At 44.7% G+C, this 24,164-nt stretch overlaps 1 protein-coding gene across 1 annotated transcript in view; it reads right to left on the bottom strand.

The window, feature by feature from the left end:
• The window catches only part of PPM1F (protein phosphatase, Mg2+/Mn2+ dependent 1F), a 40,919-nt gene that overhangs the window by 7,203 nt on the left and 9,552 nt on the right, over window positions 1–24,164 (bottom strand). Inside the window, exons 2-5 of the mRNA XM_083418334.1 lie at window positions 19,098–19,228; window positions 7,157–7,359; window positions 4,243–4,431; window positions 72–215 (exon numbers count right to left, since the gene is read on the bottom strand). Coding sequence (XP_083274460.1) covers window positions 72–215; window positions 4,243–4,431; window positions 7,157–7,359; window positions 19,098–19,228 — 667 coding nt within the window. The remainder of the gene's footprint in view (window positions 1–71; window positions 216–4,242; window positions 4,432–7,156; window positions 7,360–19,097; window positions 19,229–24,164) is intronic.

The following is a 24,164-nucleotide window of genomic DNA, read 5'->3' as shown; positions in this document are numbered from 1 at the left end:
TACACCACACTGGTGTACATACACAAGAGGCCAAGAGCTTTGTGGGGGAAACTCAAAGAAGCAGTAGTTACCTCTCTCTCTGGCTTGTGAGGTTCCATCAGGGTTATAGCTTTCCCTTGCTGGACTAGCATTACCTGTGAGTCGCCAAGCCAAGCTATATGTAACTTGTTCCCAACAATCAAGGCAGCCACACCTGTGCTACCGTTGCGCAGCTTCTGTATAGTTTGAAGAGAGAGAGAGAGGAGGGGGAGGGAATGTTATAAAGAGCCTTTAAAAGGATGAAATGAAACTGTGTGGGGAGAATTGGTACTCATTATTTAACCGTGCATCAAAGATAATAGAAACTCTATTAGCGATGTAAAAAGCATTAGAGTGAATTCACACTAGCCTTTTTGTTGCTATTGTTGTGATGACTTCTATCTGGTTGTTCAAAACATGTCAAGAAATAAAACGCAACTACCGTATTTTTCGCTCTATAAGACGCACCAGACCACAAGACGCACCTAGTTTTTGGAGGAGGAAAACAAGAAAAAAAATATTCTGAATCTCAGAAGCCAGAATAGCAAGAGGGATCGCTGCGCAGTGAAAGCAGCGATTCCTCTTGCTGTTCTGGCTTCTGGAATAGCTGCGCAGCCTGCATTCGCTCCATAAGACGCACACACATTTCCCCTTACTTTTTAGGAGGGAAAAAGTGAGTCTTATAGAGCAAAAAATACAGTAGTTACTGTGTGCCTGGATGACTCTGGGTGACTTCTCCCAGAGTGCTGGGAGTTATTGCGTACTCCAGATGACTTCTCCCAGCACTTTCATGTAGACGACAACAAGCATGGGGGGCGAGGGAAGAACAGAACTCTGAGACATGCTGTAGGCCGATAAATGTTTTGCTACCATCTTCTGAGATTGGTTATCCAAGAAGGAATGCAGCCACTGTTAACGCTGCTCCTCTGAGGAGTCCCATCCCAGACAACCGATCCAGAGGGACAGCATGGTCAATGAAATCAAAAGCTGTTGAGAGATCCAGAAAGACCCCAACATTCATCAACGTTGGCCTAAATTAAACCTTTCACCTCCTCTAATTTGTGGACACCCAGTCCTTCCCCAGTGTAAGGCACTAATCAGGGCAACCAAGGCTGTTTTTGCCCCAATTTTGAGCCTAAACCCAGACTGGAAAGGATCCAAATTGCCTGTATCATCCGACACCACTCATGTATTCAAAAACTATTGCAACAGAAGATGCTCCTAAAGATCTTGGTTTGTTTCTATTCAATACAGTGCTGGCAGTCATGCCCTTTTCAATAAGTGCTTTCAAACATCTATTACAATCAACCACCGCAGTGGTCAACGTGAGAAGGTACAATCAGATAGAGAGATCTAGTGCTTGCATTAACATAAATTATAAGCATTAAATATTAAAACAAACAAACAAGAGGTTTGCAGTATTCTCAGAACAATGTTGTGGGCTGTATTCATCAAGCGGGGGGGTTGGGGTGGTAGTGGCCCACTCAGGAATATAACAAGCCCCTCTTTCTGAACGATCAGGTTTAATTCAAAAAGCAAAGTCTGTCGCACTTTTCAGCTGGAACAAAGTGTGCTGGCTCACTAAGCAGTAAAGCTGTTCCTGTTTTCCTGTGTTCTGATCAAGAAGAGTAAAGGCAGAATTCCCAGAGTGGTTAAGCAATCAATCCCTCTTCGAGGGAACTCTTGGAATTGTAGCTCTGTAAGGCAAAGAAAGGGACGCGGGTGGCGCTGTGGGTTAAACCACTGAGCCTAGGGCTTGCCGATCAGAAGGTTGGCGGTTCGAATCCCCGTGATGGGGTGAGCTCCCGTTGCTCGGTCCCTGCTCCTGCCAACCTAGCAGTTCGAAAGCACATCAAAGTGCAAGTAGATAAATAGGTACCGCTCCAGCGGGAAGGTAAAAGGTGTTTCCGTGCGCTGCTCTGGTTCGCCAGAAGCGGCTTAGTCATGCTGGCCACATGACCCGGAAGCTGTATGCCGGCTCCCTCGGCCAATAAAGCGAGATGAGCATCGCAACACCAGAGTCGGTCACGACTAGACCTAATGGTCAGGGGTACCTTTACCTTTAATTTACCTAAGGCAAAGAAAGGCCTCCGAACAACTCTCAGCACCTACAGTTCCCAGATTCTTCGGGGGATGCCATGACTGCTTAAAGTGGCACGGCAATGCTTTAAATGGATAGTACAGATGGGGAAAGTCAGAACTGTCGTCACAGACAGAGAGAGGGAATTCTAGCCACATGGGGACAGTAGAGGAGAATGGTTGGAGTAATTAATGAGAAGAGATTTTTGGTGGCTGAGCCTGGTATAGTGAGAGGAGTGAAGATCATGGGCAGGGATATACCGTATTTTTCCCCATATAGGACGCACTTTTCCCCCTCCAAAAATGAAGGGGAAATGTGTGTGTGTGTCCTATGGGGCGAATGCAGGCTTTCCCTGAAGCCTGGAGAGCGGGAGGGGTCAGTGCGCACCGACCCCTCTCGCTCTCCAGGCTTCAGGAAGCTCTCCGCAAGCCGTGGGAGAGCTGCGCGACTTCACGCAGCTCTCCCACGGCTTGCGGAGAGCTGCCTGCACCCAGAAGCTTGGGGCGCGCTTCTTGGGGCGCGCTTATCCCACGGCTTGCAGATAGCAGCCTGTTCTGGGGTCGGGGGAAGCTCGGGCTTCCCCCGCCCCAGCCCCGCACTTGGGGGGGAAATAATTTTTTTTCTTTATTTCCCCCCCAAAAAACTAGGTGCGCCCTATGGGCCGGTGCGCCCTATGGGGCGAAAAATACGGTAAATACACACACACACACAGTGTTGTTTCTAGTGTTTTAACTTTGTTGATCTGTTTTGTGAGAACCACCCATAGGACACTTTATATAGGTCAATAGATTCATGTCACAAAACCCAAAATAAAATATATTGGAAGGAAAGCTACTATTCTGCCTAGTAAGGTAAAAGCTAAAGCCGACCCCAGGATGGTTAAGTTCAGTCAAAGGTGACTATGGGATGCAGAGTTCATCTCGCTTCAGGTCAAGGAAGCTGGCATTTGTCCGCAGACAGCTTTCCGGGTCATGTGGCCAGCAAGACTAAACTGCTTCTGGCACAACGGAACACCGTGGTGAAAACCAGAGCGCATGGAAACACCATTTAACTTCCCGCCACAGCAGTACCTATTTATCTACTTGCACTTTTTAGCATGCTTTCGAAGTGCTAGGTCGGCAGGAGCTGGGACAGTGCAACAGGAGCTCACCCCGTTGCACGGATTTGAACTGCCGACCTTCCGATCAGCAAGCCCAAGAGGCTTAGTGGTTTAGACCACAGTGCCACCCGCTCCCTAGTACTAACTGCCAGTCTGGCCTCAGGAAAGTTCTGGGCATTTTGTGGTTCAGTGATTGTGCTTAGGGACTGTGCATAGGGAGTGTCAAATGGTAGTTGATTAACCTTCGCAAATGTCCACCTTGTTTCTAAACAGTTCAATTAGAGGTCTAGATTATGCTTCAACTTTCTAAAAAATGCTCTATTTAGTTGCAAACCAATGTAGTTTTGAATTTTTAAAGTAAACAGCTTGCATACATGCTTGTTCAGAAAATATACAAATTGCATAGCTGGAAAACAGGTTTCAAAAAGCACTTTCCCCCTTGCTATTTAAATCACTTTGATTTGCAACCTGTCCATTTCAGCATTATTTTGGAATGGCTGGCCCACCAAATCACCTTGTAATCTACAATACTACACTATACGAGTTTCCTTACTTACTCTCTCTCACACTATGCTACCATTCAAACAAGAGAAACCACCCTGCTTATAGCTCAGGTTCCCAATTTACCTGAATTAGAAAGAAGGAATCGGCTACAGCAGCCTAATCCCAGATGCAGTTTCTCCTAGTTCTTGGCATATGTACTGCGGCCCATCATTCCCTGGATCCTTGCATGAGTGACAGTGAACAGAAAGTAACCAGGATGAACCTACTGGGCTTAAAAAAAAACATGGCTACCCCTCTGGAAAGACCCCAACATCCATCAACGTTGGCCTAAATTAAACCTTTCACCTCCACTGATTTGTGGACAATGATTCTTAGGCAAAAGTCTATTAAGTGAACCAATAAATTATTTACCCGGGATTTTCTGCAACGCTACAGAAAAGCCAATTACCAAGAGGGCACATTTCTCAGCACTCAGCTTCCCTGTACCCACTGGCAAGCCAACAATCTACAATTACTGCAGTCCTCGCCTCTCTCCACTCACCTCCCTCCTGGCTTTAGCAAGGAACATTTCATCTGTTTTCTGGAAAGATTCCCTCAAGGCCTCCACCGGGTTTTTCAGAAGGTCTTTGTGATGTGCCACATTTACGTGCAAGTGAGTGGCTGCATAGTTAGCCGCATCTATTCCTCCGTGACCATCAAACACGGCGAAATACGCTCGGTCCACGTCATCCTTCCGGAGGCAAGGACATGTAAAGAGAAGGCAAAGATAATTTTTTACCAAGTGTGACTTCTTCTGTGAATGTATCGGAATGGCCCTACTGGGCTGAAGAATTTTTTCAGTGACAATTTCATTGCTGTATCTTTCCCCCCCATAAAACTCTTGTGAGGTTTTTCTACACTCAAGAGGCATATAATTTTTTAATGAAATAAATAAAAAATAAGTAGAAAAATAACCAATACGGGGGACGTAGAAGCATAAACAGTAACAAGACCCAAGGTAATCCAATGCAACAGGTGTGCTACTTTGCTGTGCAACAGGTTGCTCAAATATACAGTGGTGCCCCGCAAGACGAATGCCTCGGAAGACGAAAAACTCGCTAGACGAAAGGGTTTTTCGTTTTCTGAGGTGCTTTGCAAGATGGATTTTCCTAAGGGCTTGCTTCACTAGACGAAACGGCCCTGCCTCTCATGTCATGGCGACGGTCACTGCACGCACACAAGCACGCTCGCTTCCCCGCTCCTCCGGCTCCCTCCCACCTTCCCGTTGACGGCTCCTCTGGCTCCCTCCAACCTTCCGGCTGACCTTCTGGCTGCCTTGCGCCGCTGCCCACCCCCCTCGCACGCTCCCCTCAGGGAGCCGTTGCCGCCAGCAGCCAGCGTTGCAGCCAGAGTCGCGCTCCTGAGCCCCGCCGCCCTCCAGCAGCCGCGTCGCACGGTGGCCACAACGCGCGGGTGAGTCTGAGGTACCGGCTGTGGCAGCTGCCCTGCTTCTCCCCGCCCCTCCCCACCGTTGTCAGTGTTTAAATGCAGTGGTGCTTCGCAAGACGAAAAAACTGGCACAACGAAAAAACTCGCGGAACGAATTAATTTCGTCTTGCGAGGCACCACTGTATTGTGAAATGAAATCTGCAGCGACCTGATTTTGCATTTTCTTACGCAGCAACCTTTTGCTGGTGCAAAACATTTGGCTGGTGGAACAGGTATACCACTAAATGACGTTCATTTAGCAGCACTACATTGGCTACAACCCACTGTCTTGCACAGGGCATGTACCTAGAGCAGCCTTTTCATCTCTTAAGCAATTTTCCTGAACCCCACTCTCCAAATCACAATAGTTAGAACTAGTCCTGGGGGGGTGGAGAACAGGGATTTTCAAGACTCAGATTAATATATTTATTATGTCAGAACAATAACTTAGCAAATAGTTTTGAGATTAGTGTGCTCAACCAATGCCTATTCTATAGCAGATTCCTCAAAGAACTTGGTGTGAACTCTTGTCGCGATCTTCATCCAACTTCCAGCAATTTTACCTAATATGCACATTTTCGCAATTTCCTCTAAAATGGAGTGTTTTTGTCTAATATATGCATCTTCATTGACACTTGACCCCAACATATATGGTTTTTTAAAAACCATATTTTTTTTATTAGAAGTTTTTATTAGAAGTTTTTTATTAGAAGTTTTATAGTTACAGCAAGAAAGTATAAAAGAAAAAAAGCAATAAAAAATTAACAAACAATACATCAAAAATAGAAAGGAAAAATAGTACATCAAAACAACAAGAACAAACAAAAACATTTAAAAACACATCCATATTCCATATCTTTATCTTTCATTTACTTGTTTCCTCGACTTCCTCACACCTCCCTTTTTTGTATTCTAGTTCAAATTAGCTAATTCAGCAAATCCTTTCCCTCTTTCTCAATTTTTTGTTCTATAATTTATCTTGACAAAATCTAACTTTAAATTTTCCACTTTAACCCATTAACAATCAGTTTTTACTTAATTCTTTATAACATTTCTGCTAAAACCATATAACTTCATTCCAGTATTCTTCTAACATTCATTAACATATATGTTTTTGAGAACGTTATTTGGATGGGAAACTGCACTGTAAACTCAGAGAAGGTTCAAATTTTCTGTGCTTTGGTTCCTGTAGTGCTTCCAAAGTGTGAATTAAATTGAATATCTGCTCCTTCCCTATCTGTGAGTACCTGCGCTCTCTCACAGTTGTGCAGTTGCATCATTTTAAACCCTGGACTTTACTATTATTATGATTATTATGATTATTATATTTATACCCCACCCATCTAGCTGGGTTTCCCCAGCCACTCTGGGCGGCTCCCAACAGAATATTAAAAACACAATAAAACATCAAACATTAAAAACTTCAATAAACAGGGCTGCTTTCAGATGTCTTCTAAAAGTCGGGTAGTTGTTTAATTCTTTGACATCTGATGGGAGGGCATTCCACAGGGCGGGCGCCACCACCGAGAAGGCCCTCCGAGCTGGATCTCAGTGATGGGGGTGGAGACGCTCCTGCAGGTGTTGTGGGGGCACTGCCCTCTTTCAGAGAATCTATAGAATTGGTAGTTTTGGAAGGTACCCCAACAGTCATTGATTCAACCCCCTGAAATGCAGGGTGATAGCAGGGTCATCTAACTCCTGCTTCAAAACCTCCAAGGATGGAGAGTCTACCTTTTGTGGAATAGGTTCAAAAATAGACCAGTAAACAATGGTTGAAACGGAAGCCACAGTGGAAGGCTACTTTTTCCAACACTGATCTGAAGCATTATTATGAAAGTTTAGATGGTAACATGTATTAATTCACTTATTTCAAAATGCGGTATGCCAGCCCTGCTGGGTCCCCTGCCCCTAGCTCACTCCTGCTGTGGTTCTCTGGACTTCTGTCCTGACGCCACCAGTCTTCTCTCACCTGAGCCCTAGAAACGTACCGTCAAGCCAAACAGCTGGTTAAATTCTGGAAGGGAAACATGCCTGTCCTCCATTTTCCGGCGGGTATTACGGGTTGCATGGATGGAAACTTGGAGGTAGCGATGAAGCGGCTTCGGAGGCGGCGGCGGCTGCTTCTGCCACTTGCAGCAAACGTCCCAGAGTTTGTTAAAGAAGCAGCGCTGCAAAGGGCCTCCATCCAGCACTGTCATGAAAATAAAATGAGAGAGAAGTCATCTTTGGCTGCATCATTTGACTTTCTCCTTCAACCTGCCACTGATTGAGGTTTTTCTCATCTTTTGTAGTGGTACCTCAGGTTACATACGCTTCAGGTTACATATGCTTCAGGTTACAGACTCCGCTAACCCAGAAATAGTACCTCGGGTTAAGAACTTTGCTTCCAGGATGAGAACAGAAATCGTGCTCCAGCGGTGCAGCGGCAACGGGAGGCCCCATTAGCTCAAGTGGTGCTTCAGGTTAAGAACAGTTTCAGGTTAAGAACGGACCTCCGGAACAAATTAAGTACTTAACCCGAGGTACCACTGTACTTACCTAAGATACTGCATGATTTTAATAAAACAGCAATAATGGTGTTTAATGCTGTTCCACTCTTCTCATTAAGGACTGATTATGGTTGTGTTAGGGACGCGGGTGGTGCTGTGGGTTAAACCACAGAGCCTAGGACTTGCCGATTAGAAGGCTGGTGGTTCGAATCCCCGCAATGGGGTGAGCTCCCGTTGCTCGGTCCTGCTCCTGCCAACCTAGCAGTTCAAAAGCACGTCAAAGTGCAAGTAGATAAATAGGTACCGCTCCGGCGGGAAGGTAAACGGCGTTTCCGTGCGCTGCTCTGGTTTGCCAGAAGCGGCTTAGTCCTGCTGGCCACATGACCCAGAAGCTGTACGCCGACTCCCTCGGCCAATAAAGCGAGATGCGCGCCACACCCCAGAGTCGGCCACGACTGGACCTAATGGTCAGAGGTCCCTTTACCTTTTTAAGGTTGTGTTGCTCAGCATAGGAGACAGGGAAAGCTTCTCCAGTTTTGCTACCTGAGATAGGACAGAAATTGCCGCCTTCTGCCCCCACCCACAATGGCAGAGTCAGGGGCAAGAGTCAGGGCATTCCACAAAGTATTGCTGCTTGGCTTCTCAGCCCAGAGGGCATTCTGATGGCGGCAACGGAAACTGTGAGGTACGTGGAGCCCCATCTTTTGCACCTGTGCCACCTGAGGTGGGCGTTTCACGCCAGACTCGTGTGGGACGACTATTCACAAAGAAATTATGATATGATTGCGTGATACAAAAACTGTGCTTCTTGCTGTTCATTTCCCGAAGGTGTTGGTTGTTTAGAACAGGGCAAGTCCACAGTATCAGAGGGAGAAAACAGACAACCAAGTTCCCTCTGCAGGATGAGACTGGCTGTCATTGGCCTTCTCCACTCCTGGTCCTGCCTCCTTAAAAGTAAACATTTCACTGGACGTAACTTCATTACGTATTACAGTGGTACCCCACAAGACGGATGCCTCGGAAGACGAAAAACTCGCTAGACGAAAGGGTTTTTTGTTTTCTGAGGTGCTTTGCAAGACGGATTTTCCTAAGGGCTTGCTTCGCTAGACGAAACAGCCCTGCCTCTCCTGTCATGGCGACGGTCACTGCACGCACGCACGCTCGCTTCCCCGCTCCTCCGGCTCCCTCCCACCTTCCGGCTGACGACTCCTCCGGCTCCCTCCGACCTTCCGGCTGATGGCCGACTTCCGGCTGCCTCGCGCCGCTGCCCACCGCCCTCGCGCGCTCCTCTAAGAGAGCCGTTGCCGCCAGCTGCCAGCGTTGCAGCCGGAGTCGCGCTCCTGAGCCCCGCCGCCCTCCAGCAGCCGCGTCGCGTGGTGGCCACAAGGCGCGGGTGAGTCCAAGGTACCGGCTGCGGCAGCTGCCCTGCTTCTCCCCACCCTTCCCCGCCGTTGTTAGTGTTTAACTGCAGTGGTGCTTCGCAAGACGAAAAAACTCGCGGAACGAATTAATTTCGTCTTGCGAGGCACCATTGTAATATGAACGTGCCGGTGCCAGAACTTGTTTATTTTGCTTTCCCCCCTTCTCATTCGTTTTGCCTTATTGTATCCTGTCTCAGATCACAGGGAGAGAACCTGTGGCCATCCACATGTTGCTGGACTGCAACTCCTCCTCATCCCTTACCAATATTGACAATGCTGGCTGGGACTAATGAGAGCATCAGTCCAATAACACCGGGAGGGCCACAGGTTCTCTGCCTGTGATCTAAGCACCTTTTGGCTGACGCTCATAGCGCCACATTCAATAAGAAACCATTAACCGCTCCCCACCTCTGACCAGTGTGCACCATGTTGTCCTTTGTTTGCTTTAAAAAAAAGTGCATTTTTGTTTTCAGATGCTGAGCACACTTATGTTAATACAGTGGTGCCCTGCAAGACGAAATTAATTCGTTCTGCGAGTTTTTTCGTTCTACGAGTTTTTTCGTCTTGCGAAGAACCAATGCGTATTGACGGTTTCCCATAGGAATGCATTGGCGGTTTAAAAAAAAAAGGCGCAAGACGTTTCGTCTTGCGAAGCAAGCCCATAGGGAAATCCGTCTTGCGAAGCACCTCAGAAAATGGAAAACTCTTTCGACTTGCGAGTTTTTCGTCTTCCGAGGCATTCGTCTTGCGGGGCGCCACTGTACTGCAGCACTGGAACACTCCATAAATGCTTTTCAAAAGAAGAACTTGGAAGAATGTCAGCAAGCTATGCTGCCCCCTAAAGCAACTCCTCAGCATTTCGTGAACTTTTTAACGTATGCCCCCGTCTCTCTGGTGCTTGATCCAATGTCTCCGTTATGAAAGGAAAAAGTATCGCACGAGCGCCAGCTAATCCTAGTGCCAACTACTGTTTTATTTTGTGTCCCCTGCTCCCTGAAAGGTGGGGCCGGCCCACCCATGAGGCAAGGTGAGGCGACGGCCTCAGGCGGCAGGATCCGCAGGGGCAGCAGCAGATCCTGCTGTCGATCTTTATTCCCTTTGCATTCCTGATGCAGATCTTCACTCACCCCTTCTTTCCTGGCAGGGAGGGGCTTGGCGTTTCGTGGTTCGCCTCAGGTGCCAAAATGTCTTGGGCCAGCCCTGCTACCTGACAACCCTGCTTGAAACCTGCCTAGCACCTTGCTAGCAGAGCCTTGTCCCATTGTCTGCCACCACCTCCCACATTCCATCTGAAGTCTGACTAAACAAAAGACGACAGGGCTTTAGCATCAGCCAACATTACTCCTCCCTGCCGGCTTTGCTTGACATCTGATGGATTTTTGATTATTATTTTTTTAAACTTACGGACTGATATGGTTACTTTTGATTTTGAATACCAATGCCAATAATAATAATAATATCTTTATATACAAAAGTACAGGTAGAGCAGGCAACATGATGATAAAGATAAAAGCACACAGGCAGTCCCTAGTAGTGATGGAGGGATCTGTCAATTTTAGCTCTCGTAGCTTCTCGTTTCTCCCACTCTGAAATTCAGTTCTCGACATTTCTGCAGCAATTTGCATTTTTTTAAAAAAATGATAATTCTTCAGCACTGTAGTACAAACCTCTTCTAAGAATCATATTTTTTTATGCAGTTTTGACCACATTTTTGCAAGCAATTTGTCCTACTGTATTGCATTATGGCTTGCTATTTTCGTTAATATATTCATTTTTATGTGCATTCCCACCTAATATATTCATTTTTATGACCATTTCACCCTAATATATGCATTTTTGTAGACGTTGTTCTGTTGGAGGATTGCACTGCAAAATTAAAGTAAGTGTGGATTTTGAAGGATGGCTGTGTTTTGGTCCTCAATATTGTTTCAAGAATTGCAAATTTGACAGATTTGGCTTCAAAGGCAAGTTGAGTCACGTTTCTGTCCCATCCTCAGTAGCAACACAGCATCTCGAAATCTAAACTGCTTGTACAGCAATTGTGACCCAGACTAGATGGAAGAATACTTTGCATAACAATGTGGCTAACAACTGTATCCAATGGTAACTCAGGCATAAACCACCAACAGCCAAGTTATTTCAGGTTATTCCCATTGGTTTTAATAGAAGAGAACAAAACTGTGCTGAACTTGGAGGGGCTGGATTTCCATTTTACTGTATGTCACTTCAGGTGTTTTGCAGAAGTGACAGACGGGCTTTATTAAAGTGAATTCTATTTATTACACGTTTCCTGCTGTAAAACAATTTTTGCCTCTGGAAAGGTATTATGCGGCATAGCAAGCCTGTTTCCTTTTCTGTTTAGTTACAGAACCGCAGATCTAAGTGAGAACTATTGCTTTGTTGCACCGACTCCTAAACCAAGAGGGACTATTTCGAAGATTTATACATTAAGGCTGCCATTTTACGCACTTTTACATGAGAACAAGCCATATTGAATTCAGTGGGGTTTACTTTGGAGAATAAATATGCTTAGTTTGCACTATATTAACTGTACAGCGGGAAACATAGCAATGCGCACCTTAAATAATAAGCACATATTTAGGGATGCTAACAGGTGCTGCATTTCAGTGTGGTTCAGTTCTTGTGCAGGGACCTTACCAATTCAGCTTCCTGCAGGAAACAATTTGTGTGAAATTGAAAACCATGGACCCACATGTCAACAGTACGGTTTGAAAACTAGTATTTTTTTTCTGATGGACTATATGGAAATGGCGGAAATGACTGGCAGAATCCGAGACCAGGGAGAAGAGTCGATGGAAGAAGACTGGAAAAAAATTAAAGTATATTTACAGAAAGATTGCAAAATTAATGAATGTTAGAAGAATATTGGAATGAAGTTACATGGTTTTAGCAGAAGTGTTATTAAGAATTATACAAAAATTAATTGTTAATGCGTTAAAGTGGAAAATTTAAACTTAAACTGTGTTAGGATAAAATTATAGAACAAAAATTGAGAAAGAGGGAAAGGATTTGTTGAACCAGCTAATTTGAACTATAATACAAAAAAGGGAGGCGCGAGGAAGTCGAGGAAACAAGCATATGAAAGATAAAGAAATGAAATTTGGATGTGTTTTTAAATGTTTTAGTTTTTTCTTGTTGTTCTGTGGCATTGTTTTTTCTTTTTATTTTTGATGTCTTGTCTGTTAAATTTTTTATTGTTTCTTTTTTTATTTTTTTTATTTTTCCTTTTGTAACTATTTAACATTTAATAAATATTATTTTTTTAAAAAAATGAAAACTAGTATTTTCTTTGACAAAATAAAGCTTTAATTTTCATTGAGATATACAAATATCTCACCACATGCAGCTGCATGGGTAGGATAAGAAAAGGTACCGTGAAAATCCCTTTCTTGCTATGATATGCCATAATCTACTGATCCAGCCCAACTCCCTGGTTGCCATAGCTTATAAGGAAAGCATCTTCTATGCATGCATAAAGTTCCAGATTCAATCCCTGGCACATCCAGAAAGAGAGGGGAAATACCCTCAGTTATGGGTTCGAGCCCCATGTTGCGGAAAAGATTCTTGCACTGCAGGGGGTTGGACCAAATGGTGTACACCAGTGTGGTGTAGTGGTTGAGAGGGGTAGTCTTGTAATCTGGGGAACCGGGTTCGCTTCCCCGCTCCTCCACATGCAGCTGCTGGGTGACCTTGGGCTAGTCACACTTCTTTGAAGTCTCTCAGCCCCACTCACCTCACAGAGTGTTTGTTGTGGGGGACGAAGGGAAAGGAGAATGTTAGCCGCTTTGAGACTCCTTAAAGGGAGTGATAAAGCAGGATATCAAATCCAAACCCTTCTTCTTCTTCTTCTTCTCTTCAAACTCTACATTTCTATGATTCTACCCCGTTTTGAAATCCTGGAGAGATGCTACCAGTTAGTGTCAACAATACTGAACCAGATGGACCAATGGTCTGAAACAATAGGCAGCCTCTCATGTTTCAGGCCGATTTGTAAATATGCCCTGTTTGGTGACAGGCTTTGGAGGCCAGGGGTTAAGAACTATTTCCAACTTTCTCTCCATGTGATCTTATCACTTGCTTGAGGATCCCCAACAGCTGTTTGCCAAATGTAAACAAGCTTCTCTTGATGTGACACCTTTATCTCATTCAGCCCCCCTCCCTTTTTAAAAAAATTAGGTGTTTTTTTAACCAACTTCTGCTGGTAACTCATTCTATATGGAACATTATTGGGAGGAACCTTTTTTTTTTGCCAGTAATCAAGTTATTTCTGAATATCAGGGGAAAGGACGATTACATCCAACCTGACCAACTGCTTACAAATTGCTTACAAATTGCTACGAGACACTGAGCCAAGCTTTGTGGCGCTGGGAGCTTGTTCCTGCCATCTGATTTGCTGGTTCTACTATGCCGGTTAAGTACCAACAGAGTATGTGCACTTTGTTTTTAAAAAATAAGAATCCCTGCCCAGGAAGTAAGCAAGAAGCACACAGTCTGGCCACTGTAAAATCTCAGCACAGTTTTCTAGTTTTGTGCAAATCTGAGGGATCAAACAAATATAAGACTATACTCTTCCATTCAGAATTTTTTCAGAAAAAGAGCAAGGCCAGAAAAGAAATGAAAGCACTGAGGAAGCTCGTCAGAGTGCAAGTAGATAAATAGGTACTGCTCCGGTGGGAAGGTAAACGGCATTTCCGTGCGCTGCTCTGGTTCACCAGAAGAGGCTTAGTCATGCTGGCCACATGACCCAGAAGCTGTACGCCGGCTCCCTCGGCCAATAAAGTGAGATGAGCGCCGCAACCGCTGAGTTGTCTGCGACTGGACCTAATGGTCAGGGGTCCCTTTACCCTTTAAAGTTTTCTAGTTTTGTGCAAATCTGAGGGATCAAACAAATATAAGACTATACTCTTCCATTCAGAAATTTTTCAGAAAAAGAGCAAGGCTAGAAAAGAAATGAAAGCACCGAGGAAGCTCGTCAAAGTGCAAGTAGATAAATAGGTACCGCTCCGGCGGGAAGGTAAACGGCATTTCCGTGCGCTGCTCTGGTTCACCAGAAGAGGCTTAGTCATGCTGGCCTCATGACCCAGAAGCTGTACGCCGGCTCCCTCGGCCAATAAAGCAAGATGAGCGCCACAACCCCAGAGTCGGTCACAATGGGACCTAATGGTCAGGGGTCCCTTTACCCTTTAAAGTCACAGTAAATGCAATATGTTGCACTCTCTGTCATTAAATGACATGCAGTTTTCATAATCCCCAACAGATGGAGCCAACTTATTACTTCACTTTGATTCAGAGGAAACAGTTACCCAACAGATTGCTTGAGGAGAGGAACTGAATTGTACGTAGGATTTGGCAAAATCATCGCATTATATACTGCTTTTAGATCCCATCCTTCTCCAAGAAGCTCAGGGTGGAGTGCTTGCCCCCCCCCTTCTTATTTCATCCTCACAACAGGCCAGTGATGTAGGCTAGTTTGAGAGATGGGGAGTCACCCAATATCTGCAAGTTAAACTTCATGGCTGATTAGGGAACACCATATAACCTGGATATATTGCCCCTCAACAGATAAAAGCAAAACAAACCAAATAATAAAAAAAGGTCTAGAACAATTTAAAATGCAAGGAACAATAAAATCAAACTGACAACCACTGGATTGTTGTGAAGGCAACTGAGGTTTGAGTGGAGAAAATAAAGTTGTAGCAAACAGAGAAAACCAGAGCAAGATGGGAGTTTTCAGCCAAGAAAGGTGCCATGTGCACTATGCGAGGGGAACGTTAAGACACAGAAATGCTGGGCACCTCCATCATTATGTACTCCCCAAAGCACTCCACATGGGGCGTCTCTCGATCTTGGTTTGGAAACTGCAGTTAGTGAATAGTGCTACAGAACGGTTGCCGGGAGGAGTGAGAGTCCCCTAGCATATCACACCTGTGCTCAAAGATTTGCCCTGGCTGCCAGTTCAATCCCAGGCTGAACTCAAGGTATATGGAGTATAAAAAGCCTATTGGTATGTAAAGCCTTGGGACCAGTTTTCTTAAGGGATTGCCTTGCCCCACGTGTACCGACTTGGAGCTACAGAACTTGCACTTCTGCAAGTGCCATGCAATGCCCATTCTGCATTTGCAAAGAGTTGTTCCTTTAAGGTGGCAGCACCTGTATTCTGGAACTAAACATTAGGCAGGTGCCACCACTGTTTTTTTCTTTTAGGTGCCTGCTGAAAATGTTCCTGTTTCCGTGGGCATATCCAGACACATGATTCTGTTACATGTTTCACCAGTTTTAAAATATTTAGTGTGCGTTTTTAAAGGTTCAGCTGGAGCCACTGCTTCATTCTTGCACCTTGGCTTTGACTCACCTCCCTACGGCTCCTGCGGCTATTTATGTCCCTCTACTTTTCTGAGAACCTCCCCAGCCTCCTTCTCCATGTTCTGGGTGCTGTCTGCCACAATTCTGGCCACCTTGTCAAACAGTAAAAATTCAACACAACCAAATTTGCTGTAACATTTTTTGCAACAACCCTGGAAAGACTGCATACATTCTCAACAACATCCTGCGCTGGAGGATGAACACCCTAGCAGGGGGAAGACGGAGAGAGAGAGATGAGGTTTTGGGAAACCACAGTTCGACTCCCTACTCCATGGATAGGCAAACTAAGGCCCGGGGGCAAGATCTGGCTCAATCACCTTCTAAATCCAGCCCATGAACGGTCTGGGAATCCACGTGTTTTTAGATGAGTAGAATGTGTCCTTTGATTTAAAATGCATCTCTGGGTTATTTGTGGGGCCTGCCTGGCGTTTTCACATGAGTAGAATGTGTCCTTTTATTTAAAATACATCTCTGGGTTATTTGTGGGGCAAAGGAATTCGTTCTTTTATCTTTCTTTTCCAAAATATAGTCTGGCCCCCCCACAAGGTCTGAGGGACAGTGGACCAGCCCCCTGCTGAAAAAGTTTGCTGACCCCTGGGGCCCTACTCAGTCAGGAAGCTCAGGGGGTGACCTTGGGCAATTTGCTTCCTCTCAGCCTGATCTATCTCACAGGGTTGTTCTGTCTATAAATGGGGTGAGGAGAGGAGAAGAGAGAACCACACACATGGTCTCGAGCTCCTAGGAGGAAAGGTGGAATATAAACTTTGCATGAGTGATGTAAAACAAGAACTGGCATCCCCCTGAAAACCGAAGGAACAGAGAAGTATAAGAGTAGGAGGGAGAAGAGGGAGGGATCAAAGGCTTCGTGCTCGGTTTACAGAACAGATGGTAATGTTGGTGACAGATACAAAGAGTAGCTGGAGAGAGGAATGGTTGGGAGGGAAAGCGAGAGGCTCGATTACTGTAGAGCTGAGTAATAATAATAAGTGGCTATGATTGCTTCAAGACAGTTTAGGTACATGTGGGTTTATGTCTGCATGGCAGTCTTAGCCGCACCGTTGTCAATTTCATCCACCACCAAATTCTAGCGAAGAGAGGGAGGAAGGGCGTTTTTGCTTTTTCATTCACGCTTGCGTGACATCAAGCCACATCCTTCCGCAACAGTAAGCAACACTCTATTTAACTGCCCCCAAATAGGATATTAAAGCCAACTAGGAAGATCAAATCTTGGGGGACAGAACAGGAAATGTATCATTAATATGCATGTGTATAGCATTTTAGTCTGCCAGGTGATTTGCAATTTTTACTGTATGAAACCCAAACTGCTGGCTTGAATCCAAAGGTTCCCCTTCTGCTTGTGGGAGGTGTTCCCTGCTCACAGGATGTCTGCAGTTCAATGGTGCTTTGCGTGCAAAATGTCCCAGGCTAAATCCCTGACATCTCCCCTGCCTTAAACTCTGGAGAGCCCCATCTATTGAGCTAGATGGGCCAATGGTCAGATTTGGTATAATGTGGCTTCCTATGTTTTTCCCAAGGATTGTTTTACCCTAAAGCGCTGTGCAAGAAAAGAGAGGTCAAACCTAAGGAGGTTAATCTGTTTAGACAAGAGTTTTTGCAATGTCTCGCATGAGCCGAATAACTGCAACTGATTATAGCACTGTGCAAATGTGTAAACGTTTGCAGAACCACACTAGTGGCGTTCCCCACTTCTGCTCATAGTTGTTTGGATCTAATCCCTACATCCATCTGAATTCCACTCTGCAGACAGAAAAACAAGGCTGAGAAACTGTGACAACCCACAGGATTGGAACTACTGGGCTCCACTGGGTTTCCTGTAAATACAGTAACCATTCCATTCTCTGCAATGGCAGTGACAGGTTTCTCTGCCCACGCCATTTGCATGATTGAACATAAAACACTGTTAGCAACAGGGTGGATAAAAATCAATGTTTTTTTTTTAAATAAAAAAATGGAATTTTAAAATTTAAATTGGATGTTTTTAGTTTAAATTGGATTTTTAAAATAAAATGCTTTTGGAGAAAAAAATATTTCTATAGTATTGTATTTAGGTTACATTATAGTCCAAAGCCTATTCATCAGGAAATAAGGATTTGTTTCAAGTTTTTCATGTGTGCTAAAACTCATAAAGTGTGTGGTTTTTTTAAAAAAAAAAGTATAACCACATCAGTTAACAAACATGGATACATATCCTATAATGTTACTGCTTTAGTTATATATACAGTGGACGTTCAGGTTGCGAATGTGATCCATGCGGGAGGCACAATCGCAACCTGCAGCGCCGCGTCTGCGCACGCGTGGGTCGCGATTCAGCGCTTCTGTGCATAGTGACTTTTAGTAGTTCTGCGCATGCGCGAGCACTGAAAGCCGGAAGTTACCCGTTCCAGTACTTACGAGTTTGGCGTGGTGTGCAACCCGAAAACGCACAACCTGAAGCGTCTGTAACCCGAGGTATGACTGTAAATTGTTTAAATTGTTATTAAGGAAATGATTATTTTTCTCCTTCCAATAAAGTACAGCAGAAAAGTTGTCCAAATATTAACAGTTAACTTATTAAACCTCACATTAATTTCATAATTATCTGTCTATGTATTTCTAATAGTATAACCAAATCAGTAATTTTTGATATAACTGTAAAAACTACTCTGAAAATTTATTATTCCAAAAATGAAACCTTCATCTGGTTGTAAATATTAAGATTATATCAGCAAGGATGAGTCTTTCTGTAAAAAAAAAAAAAAAAAAAAAAATTAAATCAAGTCTTACTGACTAGTGATTTAAACTGTGGTTTAAACTGTGATTTAAATTGATTTGATTTAAATCAAATCCACCCTGGTTAGCAACTTCACTGCCATCATCAAAAATTAACATGAAAATTGGATCTTGGTAGTCCCCATTTTTCAAAATAGGAGAATGCCAACAATTCCTTGGGCTGGTGCAGAAAGACCAAATGCCGCTAGTCATGCTGATCAATGTTGTCTTACTGTTCTCCTTTGCTTTGTTGCAACAACCTTACGGTTTTCATCAAGGGCTATCTTTGTTCTGCAGCTGTGCGGTGTCTTGTGCAATGAAACGACAGAAAACAATAAAAGCACTATTTCTAATTCTGCCATCTAGCAACATCAAGAACACCAGCTTACAGCTATTTTCTGGTAACCTCCTGCACTGTGTTAGCTAACCTTTTTGGCTGTGATTATGCCATTAGTGGAATGCCCTCAAGGTGCCAGTACTGTTCTCTTTCAGTCTAAAAATGTGCCAATGATGATGCTTTTAAGAATTGTAAATTTACCTGGATGTCACATAAACTACTGTAAACAATCCTGGAGTCAATTTTGATGGAGAGTGGTGTAAAAATGTTTTAAATTAATGAAAATAAAAGAAGTTGAGTTACATCTGCGTGAATAGTAATGACCTTGAGCTCAGACCAGTGGCGTAGCATGAGTTGTCAGCACCCGGGGCAAGGCAAGTAATTTGCGCCCCCTAACCCGTGGATTTGCGCCCCCTAACCCTAACCCCCAGATGTTGCGCCCGGTGCGGCCGGCCCCCCCTGCACCCCCCACGCTACGCCACTGGCTCAGACTCCCATATTACTTTGGGAGGCAAATATAGGTACTTACAAGGCTCCGTCTCGTGATCTCCAGCTTCCTCCCCCTCCACATTCTGCTTTTTAAACTCGTTAAGATCCGTCTGCAAAATATCGTGGATGGTAGCATGAATCAAAGATGCTGCAAGGAGTGGCGGTGCATTCCTGTTATGGAAAGAAAGGAAAGAGACTGAAATGGACTGCATAGCCAAGGAAAAACAGTTGATGAAAGTCTAAAATGAAGCATGTTTACGATTCCGACTCACACATCTACTCTTCATGATTTGCAGGGCAGTTGGCTGGGGCAGTGGCGTAGCGTGGGTTGTCAGCACCCAGGGCAAAGCAAGTAATTTGTGCCCCCTAACCCGTGGATTTGTGCCCCCTAACCCTAACCCCCAGATGTTGCGCCCGGTGCGGCCGACCCCCCCTGCAACCCCCACGCTACGCCACTGGGCTGGGGCAACCCAGTCAGATGGGTGGGGTATAAATAATAAAATTATTATTATGGTGGTGGTGGTTTTTTGTTCAGCATTTGGAGGAAGGGATGATGGAAATACAAGGTAACAATACTGTTCCTATTAAGTAAATACTGCCAGATTTGTATAATGAAGAGTAATAATCTTTTGATACATTTTAACTTCTTTTGGCTGTGCCAAAAAAAAAAAAAAGTGAACCAAACCCACAGTTCACTCCAGAGTAGTACAACTCATAGCAACTTATTCTGTACTGTACTCTTATCTATGTATTTCATTTTTAGGATTCACACATATAAGATCCAGTTTACATTGGAAGGACTTCTGCCCATTCTATGCATGCTTGCAAGGGGATTGTTTTCAGTTACTATGAGCTAATCCGAGGCACTTCCTGTTATTCTCTTTCTCAAAGCAACTGGATTCTGTGCCGGAAACTGATGTCAACAATAGCATCCTTCTTCCCTCCCAGAATTTCCTGCAGGATACAAACTGCATCTTTTGGCATGAACAATACTTTGCTTCCTGTTCGGAAAAAGCAAAGTGGAAAGCTAGGTGAACAAACACCCCCCCCCCAAAAAACTGGCCTAGCATTAAGTCATATTTTATTCTTAACAGGAGCAATTGTTAAAGGTAGGTAGCCGTGTTGGTCTGCCATAGTCAAAACAAAATAAAAAAAATCCTTCCAGTAGCACCTTAAGAGACCAACTAAGTTAGTTATTGGTATGAGCTTTTGTGTGCATGCACACTTCTTCAGGAGCAATTGTGCTAGTCGCTGTACTAGTGTGTACAGTGGTGCCTCGCAAGACGAAAAGAATCCATTCCGCGAGTCTTTTCGTCTTGCGGTTTTTTCGTCTTGCGAAGCAAGCCCATTGACGGATTAGCGCTATTAGCGCTATTGGCACTTTAAGGGCTAAAAACGGCTTTTTAAGGCTTAAGGGATTAGCGGTTTTGCTGCTAAAATGCTTTTAGCAGCTTAGCGATTCAGAAAAAGGGGTTTTGGAGCAAAAAAAAAAACCCTCAAAATTTTTCGTCAATTTTCGTCTTGCGAAGCAAGCCCATAGGGAAATTCGTCTTGCGAAGCGCCTCTGCAGACGGAAAACCCTTTCGTCTTGCGGGTTTTCCGTCTTGCGAGGCATTCGTCTTGCGCGGCACCACTGTACATGAGCATGATAGTGATAGTACATGAGAAATCAATAGCATTGTTGCAGAAAGCTATGGTTGCATACGCACAGTACATTTAAAGTACATCCCCCTCAAGAATCCTCATAGAGCTACAATTCCCAGTGTCATTGACAAACTAAAGTTCCCAAGACACTTTGGGGGAGGTGCTTTAAATGTATGCTGTGTACATCACCACTTACAGACTCGTGGTTGCCGTTTTCTTTCACATAAGGAGAAACACAGCACTGTTTCAAAGGGAGAATGAACAGATTTAGAAGAACCAAACAAAAATAGTGGGGCAGGAGGAATAAGAAGGGGAAAGGGTCACAAAATGGTCAACTGTTGCTTGTGGTGAGCGTAGGGAATGTGGCTGCCACACTGCACATCAAAAGGAATAATGCTGAGCGGATGAGGGTTTGTTTTGTTTTGAAGCAGCTCCATTAATGGGAGAGGAAAGATTTGCAGGAGCAGCCATGAATATATCCGTGCTTTCAGAAGGCAAACTGCTATTTCCTAGTGAGAAAACAGAATTCTGTTATCTCATGGTTTGCCCTTCACCCGGGTAACATAACATACACAGTGGTACCTCAGGTTAAGTACTTAATTTGTTCCGGAGGTCCGTTCTTAACCTGAAACTATTCTTAACCTGAAGCACCACTTTAGCTAATGGGGCTTCCCGCTGCCGCCGTGCCGCCAGAGCACGATTTCTGTTCTTATCCTGAAGCAAAGTTCTTAACCTGAAGCCCTATTTCTGGGTTAGCAGAGTCTGTAACCTGAAGTGTATGTAACCCGAGGTACCACTGTAATATAACAAGCTCTAGCTGGGCAGATGTGCATTTAAGGCAGTAGACGGACAGCCATAGCTGAGAAGCAATTCCATGCAGGCGACTGAGCAGGCTGGCAGGCGAAGGCTGCATATGCACGCTTTTTAAAGCAAGTGATGTCTCTCAAAGAATCCTGGGAACTGTAGTTTGTTAAGGGAGCCGGGAACTAAAACTCTGGGAGGGGTAAACTACAACGACCATGATTCTTTGGGGGAAGCCATGTGCTTTAAATGTATTTTTAACGTATGGTGTGTACACAGTTGAAGGCTGGAGTTCTCCACCCCTCCGCTGCACCTAGCAGAAAAGCAGTGGGGCTGCTTCAAGGAGAATGGTGCTCTCTGTCTCTTTTCTGCCAGCCCCAAGCAGGCTAGTAAAAAAAAGAGGAAGGAAGGAAGGCTATTGAAGTTATTTTACAAGTCTGAGCTAGGTTCACATGGTAGGATTCCCACCTCCCAAAACAAGAGAAGGGTCATTTTCAGGATTTAATTTGAGCAGGAATTCTTAAAATATGGGCCCTGATCCCAAGTCTTTTGTAAAGGTAAATGTATAGGGACCCCTGACCATTAGGTCCAGTCTTGACCAACTCTGGGGTTGCGGCGCTCATCTCATTTTATTGGCTGAGGGAGCCGGTGTACAGCTTCTGGGTCATGTGGCCAGAATGACTAAGCCGCTTCTGGCGAACCAGAGCAGCGCATGGAAACGCCGTTTACCTTCCCGCCTGAGTGATACCTATTTATCTACTTGCACTTTGACGTGCTTTCAAACTGCTAGGTTGGCAGGAGCAGAGACCGAGCAACGAGAGCTCACCCTGTCGCGGGGATTTGAACCGCCGACCTTCTGATCGGCAAGACCTAGGCTCTGTGGTTTAACCCACAGCGGCACCTGCGTCCCAAGTCTTTTGTACCCATCCATTAATTGGGTCTATCATTATCATATTCGGGTTGGCTTGGAAATAATTTACGAGCGTGTTCAGTCTGCTTCTCTCTTTCGCCACCTAGTAAGCCTGCCAAGCCTACAGGCACCTGGAATGAGTAAACGGGTTGCACCATTGTGTGTATGCTTACTCAGAAGTAAGCTCTGCCAAGTTCAATGAATTATTAGGGACGTGTAAACAGCATTGCTAGCTAGAATATCTCAGTCAGTATCTATCTAAGCCAGGAATGGGTAACCTGGTTGTGGTCTTCCCTGTGTTGTTGGACTACAATACCCATCAGTCCAAACCTGAGTGGCTAATGGTAAAGGAGTTGCAGACCAATATAACAGGCTGCCCATCACCAGGGTAAGCATTGAGGCAGAAGTTGCTAACAGGTTAGGAGATTACCATAAATTGGTTGGTTGTCTGTTAATCTGTTGGTTTGGGGGCAATATAAGGATGGTGGTGTGTGTGTGTGTGTGTGTGTGTGTGTTGAGATTAATCTCTTGGCCAAAATTCTCAATGAAAGCTCTACGGGTGAGTCCCCTTTTGCAGAACATCCCAGTGCAACAGTTCAAGCATACTTGTAAAATGCCAAAACAAATCTGGTCAAGTCATTAACAGTTGTTCTTTCAAACCCAGGAGCTCTCAGGAGCAATTTTACTCCAATTACATACGTTTCTTACCCACAGAAACAGCAAGAGTACAAAGTCTCAGACAGCCAGGTTCTGTTGGGTGGAAGAGTTGGAGACTCCTTCCCTGAGAATTCTTGTGGTCGAAAAGGAATAAAAAAAAAAGTTGGGAAAAGTCTTGGCAGTTTTGGAATCTTGGGGATATAAGTAATTTTGAGCCTCACAGAGGCTCTATAACAAGCTCTAGCTCCAGGGCAGGAATGCAAAATATGCAGCTACTGTTCAGCTCCTCCTTGCATTAACATAAAGAGTGTCAGGAAGGATGAGACACAGCCCAAGCTTTACAACAATGTGTTGCACTTTGGGGGCGGGGAAGGGTTTTAATTTATTTAGAATCATAGAATCATAGAATCATAGAGTTGGAAGAGACCACAAGGGTCATCGAGTCCAACCCCCTGCCAAGCAGGAAACACCACCAGAGCACTCCTGACATATGGTTGTCAAGCCTCTGCTTAAAGACCTCCAAAGAAGGAGACTCCACCACACTCCTTGGCAGCAAATTCCACTGTCGAACAGCTCTTACTGTCAGGAAGTTCTTCCTAATGTTTAGGTGGAATCTTCTTTCTTGTAGTTTGTATCCATTGCTCCGTGTCCGCTTCTCTGGAGCAGCAGAAAACAACCTTTCTCCCTCCTCTAGGTGACATCCTTTTATATATTTGAACATGGCTATCATATCACCCCTTAACCTCCTCTTCTCCAGGCTAAACATGCCCAGCTCCCTTAGCCGTTCCTCATAAGGCATCGTTTCCAGGCCTTTGACCATTTATTTCAAGATGTTCTCCCAAGGTCCAGACATTTTAGCTGGCCTTCATGGCCAACTGAAATCTATCACAACAGAACAGGGTCTTTTCCGTAACCTCATGGTGCACTACCAAAGCACAGTTAAACCCCTGCTCCCATCTCCAACTTCTGGAGGTTCACCTCCCCATAAAACTTAGAGCTGGGGACTGGGAAGAGAAGCATGGCCAAAAACAATCCCAAATCCTAGTGGGAGGCATCCCTTGCCAGAGACTGTCTAAGCACCAATGAGTGATCTAG

Source organism: Podarcis tiliguerta (assembly GCF_965153285.1).
Source record: "Podarcis tiliguerta genome assembly, chromosome: 16".
NCBI lineage: Eukaryota > Metazoa > Chordata > Lepidosauria > Squamata > Lacertidae > Podarcis > Podarcis tiliguerta.
Note: the sequence above shows the minus strand (reverse complement) of the source record. Positions and strands in the feature narration are given on the sequence as shown.